The sequence below is a fragment of the Hylobates moloch genome, unplaced genomic scaffold (assembly GCF_009828535.3).
Source record: "Hylobates moloch isolate HMO894 unplaced genomic scaffold, HMol_V3 SCAFFOLD_1, whole genome shotgun sequence".
Lineage (NCBI taxonomy): Eukaryota > Metazoa > Chordata > Mammalia > Primates > Hylobatidae > Hylobates > Hylobates moloch.
Window position 1 is genome coordinate 97,114,140 of NW_026652276.1, and position 12,433 is coordinate 97,126,572.

Sequence of the window (12,433 nt, forward strand, 5' to 3'; positions counted from 1 at the left end):
CTCGGATGCATTTGGCTTCTCTGAATGCCCTAAGTCAGTTCTGTTCACCCTCTGGGCTCTGTCCATGGTGCTTCATCTCATTCAAGGTGATAGAAGTGATCCTGAGACCACTGACCTAAACACACCTGAGCTTCAACCTGAGACCACCGATCTAAACACACCCGAGCCTCAGCTTCTCCCTGGGAACACAGGCAGTGTTGAAGGAGGAGGCAGGTGACTGTGTGCATGGCAGGGCTGAATAGTGCAGTTAAGCAAATGAAGGACTCATGGCTTTCCTTTTGCTGGTTTTTTTTTTTTTTTTTTAAAAGAGACAAAGTCTTGCTCTGTCACCCAGACTGGAGTACAATGGTGTGATCATGGCTCACTGCAGCCTCAAACTCACACGTTCACACAATCCTCCCTCCTCAGCCTCTCTAGTAGCTAGGACTACAGGCGTGTACCACCACACTCAGCTAATTTTTCTGTTTTTCTTTTTTGTAACAATGAGGCCTTGCTACATTGTCCAGGCTGTTCTCAAACTCCTGGTCTCAAGTGATCCCTCTGCTTCAACCTCCCAAAATGCTGGGATTACAGGCATGAGCCAGCACTCCTGGCTTGGTTTTATCTTTTCACAGCTGTGAGATTCCCCCCAGTGTCCCTGCTTGATTTTATACACAAATACCCTAGGATCTGCACAGTGGACCCCTCTGAACCTGGTATCTGATGAAAAGTGAGCAAACAATTTTGTTTTCTCCTAAGTTGTGGTGGCTTTGACTATGAAGCTCTAGCTGTATTGATAATAGTATTGGTTTTTCCATCCCTGTGATGCTCAGATGAGACCTCAGGGAAGCTTGTCACAAGAGAACTAAAATTTCTGAGTCTCAGGGGAGGAAGGTTAAGACCCACTCCCCACCTCGAAATTCTTCTTTTTTGACAGAGGCTGAAATATGAAATTGCAGAAGTGATGACAGAGATCGACAATCTAACTTCCGTAGAGGAGAGGTAACAATTTGTGGCTACACCTTTAAGCTATTTACTCTTTTCTTTCTACCTCCATCCTCTAGTCAAACTTGCAGAAAGTGGGGTGAGAGTGGTTGGGATGTGGGGAGCCCGTGGAGTTGTTAATTCCTCTCCTCTCTCCCCTCTCCGCGTGGAGGGGTCCAGGGGTGTTTCCCTGGATGTTACTTCCTGTTGCCTCCTCTGCAAGTCATCGTCTACCTTTGTAGGTTCAGGCATAAGCACAGGCACTTCAGGGTTGACCCGCACAGAAATTACCTGCCTGCATCCTAAGGAGCTGTGCTTTATTAAAATCACTGCTTTGCATCATTAGCTTTTTCTGAAGTGTCTCAAGTTATCAAATGTGAAGAGCAATGGCGGCCGCATCACCCCTGCCGCCACCGCAGAGGCTGGAGGCCCCTCCGTGAGGGCCTGTGCTTTCCCTTCCTTGAGCCCGTTGTTGTGGGGGAAAGTACACTGGAGGGCCGTGACTGGGCTGCACTGTGAAAACAGCATGAGTGATTTTTAAATTATTTCACACCAATAGCAAAACGACTCAGAGGAACAAACAGATAGCCATGGGAAGAAAGAAATTCAACATGGATCCCAAAAAGGTAAGAGAATGCTCTCCCTTTTCTGGCCTGCAGGAGATGGACTAATTGATTGATTTGAACTGCTGTCTCCCTTTTGGACAGAGGTCAGAGGTGGTCCGCCCTATCACCTCATAAAAGACTGGGAGTTGAAGGCACATTTTTATCAAAAAGGGGCTGTTCACGAGTGGGGTGAAGCAGAAGTGCCTTGTAGGGCTGGTTCCCTGGGCAGAAAGGCCTTTCTTTCAGAATGAGCTGCTGGGTGAGGAAGCAGCCTCACAGGCACGGCTTGGATGACTCGGCATGGGCCGGGCTTGGCTCCAGGCAGCGCCCTTGCTGTCCAGGCTCATATTCCCGTCTTCCCGCTTGAGCTGGGCCCTACAATCAGGGAATCACGTGATTAGGAAGGAGTGGGTGGGAGTGGAACCCTGGTGTCCAGAGGTTATGGACTTTATAATCTGGGTGGGTTAACTGGTTCACATAAGAGGACTTTATTCCTCCATTCACCTTAAAAAGCAGGTGTCTGTGAAAAAACAAGGGATCCTCCCCATTTAAGCCAGCATCTTCCTCTTTCCTCAAGTTGGATTTTCTAGGGAAACACTCGAAAACAGTGAAACCTGAAATATGTAGGTGCTTGTTTTTGAGACTGAGCTAAAGGATTTGGCAGAATCTGTGAAGCTTCTTGGAGGACATTTTGGTTTTGAGAAAGAAGGGTAGACCTGAGTCTTCAGGGTTGAGGAGAGGAATGGCGTGTCCATGGGAAGGTCTCGCTGCAGAGCTGGTTCACGCCACTCCTGTGGTCTTCAGTCGGTCTGCACTTTTTTTTTTTTTTTTTTTGAGACGGAGTCTCACTCTGTTGCCCAGGCTGGAGTGCAGTGGCACGATCTGGGCTCACTGCAAGCTCCGCCTCCCGGGTTCATGCCATTCTCCTGCCTCAGCCTTCCGAGTAGCTGAGACTACAGGTGCCCGCCACCATGCCCAGCTAATTTTTTGTATTTTTAATAGAGATGGGGTTTCACTGTGTTAGCCAGGCTGGTCTTGATCTTCTGACCTCGTGATCCACCTGCCTTGGCCTCCCAAAGTGCTGGAATTACAGGCATGAGCCATCATGCCTGGCCCAGTTGGTCTGTACTTCTAACGTCCCGCTTGCTTTTCTGACATTGAGCCTCTGTGCTAATTAGTTAATTATTTGTTCATTTGATAAATATCTGATTGTAGAATTGCATTGTACAAGGTCTAAGTTCTGTAAACTCACATAAGTGCAGGTGCAGTTGCAGATGATATTTACAGAAGTGCATGTCATTATTTCCTGCTCACGATTTGCAGGTCTGGGACTGCAGGTATGCGCCACTGCGCCCAGATAAGTTTTTTTTTTTTTTTTTTTTGAGACAGAGTCTCACTCTGTTGCCCAGGCTGGAGTGTAATGGCGTGATCTCGGCCCACGGCAAGCTCCACCTCCTGGGTTCACACCATTCTCCTGCCTCAGCCTCCCGAGTAGCTGGGACTACAGGTGCCTGCCACCATGCCCGGCTAATTTTTTGTATTTTTTTTTAGTAGATAAGGGGTTTCACCGTGTTAGCCAGGATGGTCTTGATCTCCTGACCTTGTGATCTGCGCACCTCGGCCTCCCAAAGTGCTGGGATTACAGGTGTGAGCCCACTGCACCCGGCCGAGTTTCACCACGTTGGCCAGGCTGGTCACGAACTCCTGACCTCAAGTGATCCGCCCACCTCGGCCTCCCAAAAGTACTGGGATTACAGGCATGAGCCACCGCGCCCGGCCATGTCTGGATTTTCTTAAGGCCCAGCACATCTGCACCCAGAGGAGGGTTTTTGTTTAATGCATACACTCTAGCCACTGTGAAAACTTTCCTGTTGCTTTCTGTTTCTCTGCTTATGGGGCATAAATCATCTCCAAGATGGAATGAAAATTGTCAATTTTGTGAATGTGGAAATGATTTGATATTTTGGGTAACAGCTTTTTTTTAAGGAGTTGGAACTGTGGAGTTAGATTTATCAGATTTAATAAGCATTGGAAGCATCTCAGGATTCTTTATGAAAGTGGATGTACTCAGAACTGGACCTTATGTTTTAAGGGGACCCAAGTGGTGCAGCACAGGGCAGCACACCAATAAGTTCATGGATAAATTCTAATCCCATGAAATACATACAAATAAATACTTATTTTTTTAAAGGGATGCTACTGAGGCCTGGCGCGGTGGCTGATGCGTATAATCCCAGCACTTTAGGAGGCCCAGCTGGGCAGATCACCTGAGGTCAGGAGTTTGATACCAGCCTGGCCAACATGGTGAAACTCCATCTCTACTAAAAATACAAAATTAGCCGGGCGTAGTGGCGGGTGCCTGTAGTCCCAGCTACTCGGGAGGCTGAAGCGCGAGAATCCCTTGAACCTGGGAGTCAGGTTGCAGTGAGCTGAGATTGCATCACTGCACTCCAGTCTGGGCAATAAGAGTGAGAGACTCTCTCTCAAAATAAGTAAATAAATAAAGTGGTGCCAGTACTGTGCATCAGGTTTCAGCTTCATGAGTGTAAACTTATCTTCATGCCTATGAAGCCCTCTCTGTCAGGCTCTTGACTGTCTTCCTGTTTTATATATACCGTGTGTCAGATTTATAATAAGGGCCAATAAAACTACAAGTTTTGTAGACTTGAATATAGCACTTGTCAGTCTACTTGAGCTTTCCTAACACAATACCACAGAGGGGGCCAGGCACGGTGGCTCATGCCTGTAATCCCAGCACTTTGGGAGGCTGAGGCGGGCGGATCATGAGGTCAGGAGATCAAGACCATCCTGGCTAACACAGTGAAACCCCGTCTCTACTAAAAATACAAAAAATTAGCCCAGCGCAGTGGCGGGCGCCTGTAGTCCCAGCTACTCGGGAGGCTGAGGCAGGAGAATGGCATGAACCCGGGAGGTGGAGCTTGCAATGAGCTGAGATTGTGTCACTGCACTCCAGCCTGGGTGACAGAGCGAGACTCCATCTCAAAAAAAAAAAAAAAAAAAGCCACAGAGGGGGTGCTTAAACAATGGAAATGTATTTTCTTACAGTTCTGGAGGCTGGAAGTCTGAGATGAGGGTGCCAGCATGATTGATGTCTGGTGAGGGCTCTCTTCCTGGCTTGCTAGTAGCTGCCTTCTTGCTCTATCCTCACATGCTGGGGAGTAAGGAGAACTTACTCACTCTAGGGTGCTGTTCTTATAAGGGCACAAATCCCATCAGACCAGGACCCCAGCCAGGACCTCATGTAATGCTGATTACCTCCAAAAGACCCCATCTCTAGATACCATCACACTGGGGGTTTGGGCTTCAACATATGAATTGTGGGAGGGGGGACACGGACATTTTGTTTACAGCTGCAATGGATGATCTCACATGCTTCAGACACAACTCAAAATTATATCTACCTCCCCATGCCCCTATTAAACCTGTAACAGTGTGAAGCATGAAGACATTGTCAGAGTAAATAAATTCCTTCCGGCTAGGATGGTCTGTTCTAAGTCTCAGAGTGATGACATTTCAAACAGGGAGCTTTGGTTTGTTCGGGTGCATTATTTCTAGAAGTAGTACTTGAGTTCATCAGTGAGTAAGAGGGAAGGTTTGATTAGATCAAGGAAGCTGAAAACGCTCTGTAGCCTCTCTTTTATTCCTGATTGCCTAGAAATGCCTTAAATAAAATATATAAATCTATATGACAAGCAGGGGTCCACTCAATGGACTAGAAATTGAGAATCCCTGGAAGAAGATAAATGGGATCAGCTGAAGAAGGAAACAGTACCCACAGCACACACAAGAAAGAACTGCCGGGGGTGGCAAGAGCAGCTTCAGAGTTCCCTGAGCTCAGAGGAGGTACATTCGGGGAACAGAACTGTGGGAGGGACGTCGAGACTGGTCACACTTTCCTGACCTTGTGTCTAGCAGTGATTGTGTCTCCAGGTGGGAAAAGCAAGAGGGAGCACTTAGTCCGTGAAAACAGGCAGCGTCCTCGGTGGGTGGCAGCACCAACAAGGAGAAATACCCACTCCCAGAGACCAGCCGTTGGCTTCCTGACCTGCTTCTCTGCCAGATCACTGGAGGCAACTGCAGCAAAAACCAGAAGCAAGTAGCATTCTGTTAAGCCAACAGTGACCCTAAAATCCAAAGACGAACACCCACCAGGCACCACCAAGCGTTTGAGGAAACCAGCACCATGAAAGAGACACAAAACCTGGCAAACAGAAGAACTAAAGCTGGAGGAAACAGACTTAATGGAAACAACAGAGGCGGGGAGGGCAGCTCATGCCTGTAATCCTGATGTCTTGGAAGGTCTAGGCGGGAGGATCACTTGAGCTCAGGAGTTCAAAACCAGCCTAATATAGCGAAACCCTCATCTCTACGAACAGTTTTTTAAAAAAAATCAGCCAGGCATGGTGGTATGCACCTGTAGTCCCAGCTACTTGAGAGGCTAAGGTGGGAGGATCACTTGGGCCCAGGAGTTTGAGGCTACAATGAAATGTGATCGCACCACTGCATTCTAGCCTGGGTGACAGTAAGACTTTGTCTCTTAAATCCTTTGTCAAGCCAGATGTGGTGGCATGTGCCTGCAGTCCAACTACTGGGAGGCTAAGGCAGAAGGATCGCTTGAGCCCAGGAGTTTGAGGCTGCGGTGAGCTGTGATTACACCACTGCACTCTAGCCTGGGCAACAGAACGAGACCCTGTCTCTTAAAAAAGAAGCAGGAGGCTGGGTGCAGTGGCTCACGCCTGTAATCCCAGCACTTTGGGAGGCTGAGGTGGGTGGATTGCCTGAGGTCAGAAGTTCAAGACTAGCTTGGCTAACATGGTGAAACCCCATCTTTACTAAAAATAGAAAAAAATTAGCTAGGTATGGTAGCAGGCACCTGTAATCTCAGCTACTCAGGAGGCTGAGGCAGGAGAATCACTTGAACCTGGGAGGTGGAGGTTGCAATGAGCCTAGATTGCACTAATGCACTCCAGCCTGGGCGATAAGGCGAAACTCTGTCTTCAAAAAAAAACAAAAACAGAAGAAGCAAAAAAACAATAGGAGGAAACTTTTTATAGTAGGATATTTGTCTATATTATAAATATCATCAAAGAGATACGATAGGATGTTTCTTATCCATGATACAAAAATGGAGGATTGTGAAAAAGAACCTTGGAAATGAAAACTAGGAGTGTCTGTCACATCATCACTTGAGCATATGGAGAAGACGTGGCTGAAGAGTGGACGTGTGCTAGAAGAGAGTTTAAGAATTCTTTATTCAGTTTTGCAGAGACCTATAAGAAAACATGCAAGGTGGGTCCAGCAGCCCAAATTTCATGTAATAGAAGTCTCAGAAGGAGAGAATGGAAAATGGAGGAGGGGAAATATTTCAAAGAAATCTTGGAATATTTTAGAACTAAGAAAAATCCTTAGATCCAAAGGCCCCACCAAATGCCAAGCAGGATAAACATTGAAAAGACTTATACACATAGATGTGTCAAGTAAAATGTTGTAAACTCATGGATAGAGGAATTCATTAAATTTTCCAGGAAGGAAAGATCAGATTACCTAAGAAGAAATGAGGAGCACAGCAAGCTTGTCAGGGATGCTGGATCAAAGACAGGAGGGGAGCAGTGCCTGCCAAGGCCTGAGGAAACATGATTTAAAACCCCGAATTCTGTCTGTCCTGTCACTCACAAGAGAAGGTGAGGAAAGACATATTCAGACACACAAGGGCTTCTCTGATCTCTAGGAATTGTGTAATTGGAGCATGGCACCTCAAAACAAGAAATGACTACACAGGATAAAAAAGGAAAGGCATACAAAGAAACAAGCAAAACTTTTAATGTCAAAGTGAGAAATTTATTGTTTAAAAGATTTTTTTTAAGTCCAAATTTATGTGAGTATTTAAGTAGCAAGGGGGAAAGGAAGGAGGGAAGTAACAGCTAAGGTTTTCTAGATGTTGATAAAAATAAGTTTAAATATTTGTCAAAATCTTAAGAGTAATCACTAAAGAGAAATAGGATTTTAGAATTATTAACAAACATTGAATAAAGAAAGTTTGATCAATTCAGCACAAGGCTGGGAAGGCCTGTGAAATAGAAAGCACCAAATAAGGGGTCAGGAGTAAGTGCTAACCAATCAGTGCTCACCGTAGATTTGATTGGGCTAAATTAATGACAAGACAGACACTTGGGTATTAATAAAAAAATACAAAATAAAATCCAGCTTCGGATTGAGACCCACACCTAGAAGAGAAACAGAAAAAGATGGAGTAGGTGTAGTGGGTCAGATGGTGCCACCGCCCCCATTTCTGCTGTTTGACTTTCTAAATGGTATTTTAAAATATTGAAATTTTCTAATAATGTTAAAACACTTTCTTTTATGAGCATTTACCTAGTGTATTAGTACTCTATGGCTGCCATGACAGTGACCACCAATTGGGTGGTTTAAAATGAGAAATCTATTCTTGCTCAGTTCAGGAGGCCAGAAGTCCGAGATCCGGGGTGTGGGCAGGATTGCTGCTTAGACTCTGAGGGAGAATCCCTTCCAGCCTCGCTCCTGGCGGCTGTCACACTCCTGGTCTCCACAGCTGTGGGCACCTCACTGTGGTCTCTGCCTCCATTTTCTTGTGGCCTTCTCTGCACCTTCTCCTCTCTGTCTCGTAGGACAAGTGTGATTGAACTCAGAGCTTCTGTGTCCTCCTCCTCTGCTTGTCTCTTTGTCACCTCCCAGATAGCATTCTCCAAGAAATGTCAGTGTTTTGTATGTTCTAAATTTTAGGGCAGGTCTTGAGCATCCAGAGGAATTCATGGAAGCCTCATGCCCAGGCCCATTCAGTTCCCTGGGCTTCAGCTGACAGTGGCAGGGGCCTTCACCATGCAAGGTCAGGCCCCCAGCCTCATAGCTCCAGAGATGACGGGACAACTAGTGACCCCTGAGGGTGTCCTGCCTCCCTTTCCACCTGCAGCTGATGGCCTCACCTGGCTTCTCCACTGGCCTCACTTGTTTTCCTCACTTAGAGCCAATAGCAAAGCCCTAGCACTGTCTTTCTTGCCCTAGGCTCTGTTTTCAGGGAACTTGGGCTGCATTAGGCCTCTCGAAGGACCAGACCTGCATTGCTACAGTGTGTGTGTGTGTGTGTGTGTGTGTGTGTGTGTGTGTGGTGTGTGGTGTGTGTTTCTGGTGTGTTTCTGGTGTGTGTGGTGTGTGTGTCTGGTTTGTCTGGTGTGTGTAGGGTGTGTGTAGGGTGTGTGTGTGGGGGGTGTGTGTGTGTGTGTCTGGTAATTTAGATGGTGCCCTTGTGGGTTTACCCACTTAAACTCTCACCAGATACATATGAGAATTGATTTAGGATTGTTAGACTCACTGATTTTTTTGGAGAATAACATTAAATCATGGTTCACAAATTCTAAATGTACAGCTTGAAGAATCTTTATAAATTAATATACTGACATAACTGCAACCCAGAACAAGTCGCAGTTGTAGAATATTACAGGGCACCTTTCTGGTGCCTCATCCTAGGGAATTCACTCCCCAAGGTAACCAGTCCTTAATCACCGTAAGTTAGTTTTGCCTTTTTGAAACCTTCTATGAATGGAACTGAAATACTCTTCCGTGTCGTGTTTTGCTCCATATCATGTCTGTGAGATTTCGTTCTTGTGAGTGTTCATTCCATTTCATGGCTGTAGAGTGATCCATCATGTGATTATGCCAGAATGTATTGATTGGTTCTCTTACTGACTGTTTTCAGTTTTGCTATGGACGTTCGTGTGTTTAAAAAAAATAGGAAATCTCTGGATAGACCGTGAGGGTATGAGGCAGCCCTGGTCTTGGGTACTGAGAGTCTTAGCTGGATAAAGCCTCTCTGAATTTGTAGAAATGGCCTCCTGGCAAATTGATTTCTGAATTCCCTATTCCCTTGCCACCCTTGCCAACACATATTTTGAAACTGGCTGCAAGGCTGTGTTAGAGGTAAACATTTCTATTAATAGGTTCCTGGGACTTCTCATGAGACAGTGCTCAGCTGATTCAGGCCAGGGCAGCCCGTTGCCTTTGAGATTGTCAGCTGTGCTGCAGCCCTCAGAGTGGGCATGAGCTTTGACTGGATGAGCTTGGTGGCACGGCATGTCAGTTAATATGTTTTTGGTAACAGGTATTAGAAAATCCAACAAAATGTATCTTACACAGGGGAGGTTTATCTTCTCACGCAGCTGTGTAGCAGTAGGTGGCTCCCAAGTGGCAAGAAGGCGGTCCCTGTGCCCATCTCAGGGTTTCCCATGTGAGATGGCCACTGTGGCTCTGGTCATCACATATGTGTTCAGGGCAGAAAGGAGGAGGAAGAGCAGTGCTGGCTCATGGGCCCCATTTTACCAGGAAATCAAAAACTTTCCCTCCAGGCTTGTCTTTCTGTCTGGCCAGATCTGGGTCACAAGGTCATTTCTAGTGCCAAAGGCAGCCAGGAAACTCCCTCTCTAGTGAAGGGGGTGGCAGGGAGCGGGGACCAGCACCACCCGCTCGCTGCATCCCTGGGAGTGGGGCCAGGATGGCCAACCAGCAGTGGCCACCACCCACAAAGTGTTCCTCGCAGACACAGAATAAACCATCTTCCTAAGCTTGGGAAATCTAATCTTACTGTTACTCCTGCTTTTATAGTTTCTAATAACAACCTGTAATGGTTTGTTCAATAACCCGTTTGTCTGTCTTTTAACTTGTTAAACTGACAGGAGGAATGAATATGCGTTTCTTTGATGGATAAAATGTAGTATGGATTTGGGAAAATCAGATTGTGCAGTTGTATGGGTGTCTCTGGTATTATTTTTGCTGTGTCCATACCAGTTAAATCATGACACTAAGTGTATTTCTGTCTTTGAAAAATGAGTTTGAGTGACACTCCTAACCAGTGCTTCCTTTCTAATGTTCTTCAGGGAATTCAGTTTCTAATAGAAAATGACCTGCTACAGAGTTCCCCAGAAGACGTCGCCCAGTTCCTTTATAAAGGAGAAGGCCTAAATAAGACCGTCATTGGGGACTACCTGGGTGAAAGGTGAGTTAGAGGAGGATGCAAAGCCCTACCTGGGGCCACTCAGCCCTGCAGCTTGACCTAGGCTCACGCTCCACTTTCGGGGCCATCACAGCCTAAAGGCATGATATAGCCGTGGGCTGTGGGCATCCACATGCCCGTCTCAATACCAAGTAAGCCCAGTGCAATTGGTTCCTCTCCCGTGTCCATGGGAGGAGAGGGGCATTACCGTATTCTGGGATCCTGGGACTCCTTTGGAATCCTGTTTTTGAGGGAGCCATGACAGAACTGACAATGCTGCTGCCCCTTCTTATCTTGGAAAGCATCTTAATTGTCTTCTGTTTTGCCCAGAAATACGCCAGATTTCTCAGTGGTTTTCTTTCTCCTGTTACTTGCAGTATGAATAAAGGTGGAAAGTGAATTTTTTTAATGGAAAGCAGCAGGTCAGATTTACTTTCTGACCGCGACTGGCTTAGCAGAGGTTAGGGCAGGACTGCTGAGGCAGCACATGCCCTGAGTATGCCAAACAGACTTTTGTCAAAGACCAGAAGAAAGTGTTTTTAAACAAACGCCCAATAGTTCCTAAAGTTGGGTGGTTTTGGTTTTTAGCTTTTTTAAAAAAAATATTTGATCGAAAGTGAAAGTGGAATACTTCCCAACTCATTCTCTGAGGCCAGCACTACCTGAGACCAGCCTGGGTAACATAGCGAGCCCTGCCTCTACAAAAAATACAAATGTTTTAAAAAAGTATGGCCATGCAAAAACTTGTGCATGAATGTTCATAGCCACATTATTCATAAACCGTATCTTTTAAAATGATAGGGATAATGTACATTAGGTTTGAAACTTCTTTTTTTCTCAGGGATGAATTTAATATTAAAGTTCTTCAAGCTTTTGTTGAACTCCATGAGTTTGCTGATCTCAACCTTGTACAAGCCTTAAGGTAAGTATGATCATTTGCTGGGTGTAGAGTGGATGGGGAAGGCCAGAGGACCGCTGCCTGGGCAGCAGGGGCGGTAAATTGACTCCAGGTAACTTGGTGCCACACGAGTCTCACAGATGCTGGCTCCTGTTCGGGATGATCCAGCTAATGCTGTGTGACACTGAGCAGCCCTAGACAGGAATTGGGGCACACGCTTAAGATAAGGGCCACGCTTACCTCACCGTGGCCACTGGTGCTCCTTCCATTCCGTTTCCTTTTATTTTTAATGCTGTTCGGCAGTAGTTCGAGTGCCTTCTTCCCAAGCTCTGTATGGCGTGGCCTCGGTGCTCCATGGGGTTACTTCTTTCCAGATTTGACCCAGAGCACCAAACGCATGGATACCTGAGTGTGCCAGAGAGGATGTAGGGTTCTTGCCATTTTGGTGTCCGGGACACACTCCCTGGACGCCCCCTTGAGCTGCCCTTCCTGCACATTTTCTTCCTCATGCTCTGCAAGCAGGAAGTTGTCTCGCTTCCTTCCTTGGTGCCTCGGCTGAGTCGTGTGGGCTCTTCATCTGTTCTGGGCCTCGACCCTGAGCCAGCACTCAGCAGCACCCAGGGGAGAGGAGGCAGGGCCTGTGGTGGGAGCCGCCTCAGTCGGCCCTCGGACTGAGAAGATCAGGCCGCACCTCATCGTCCTCTCAAACCTTCTGCTTCATACTTTTGTTCCCATTTACGTGGAGTGTTTCCTCATGGCCTTACCTCAACTGCAGACTGCAATGTTGGCAGCGTTTCTGTGGGACCCTCGTGATGTTGTGCTCACAGCACAACCTGGGGCTGAACAGTGCGCTGAGAGTTAGCAACATATAAGAATCCTGCAGCCGCAGTTCAGGCTTATCAGATTCCGTTTCTGGAAGCTGTACAT

The 12,433-nt window shown here is 46.7% G+C and overlaps 1 protein-coding gene across 2 annotated transcripts in view; it reads left to right on the top strand.

The window, feature by feature from the left end:
• The window catches only part of CYTH3 (cytohesin 3), a 108,449-nt gene that overhangs the window by 84,876 nt on the left and 11,140 nt on the right, over positions 1-12,433 (top strand). For both annotated transcript variants that reach the window (XM_058442740.1, XM_032755872.2), the window contains exons 3-6: positions 917-981; positions 1,523-1,589; positions 10,493-10,611; positions 11,450-11,530. In XM_058442740.1, coding sequence (XP_058298723.1) covers positions 917-981; positions 1,523-1,589; positions 10,493-10,611; positions 11,450-11,530 — 332 coding nt within the window. The remainder of the gene's footprint in view (positions 1-916; positions 982-1,522; positions 1,590-10,492; positions 10,612-11,449; positions 11,531-12,433) is intronic.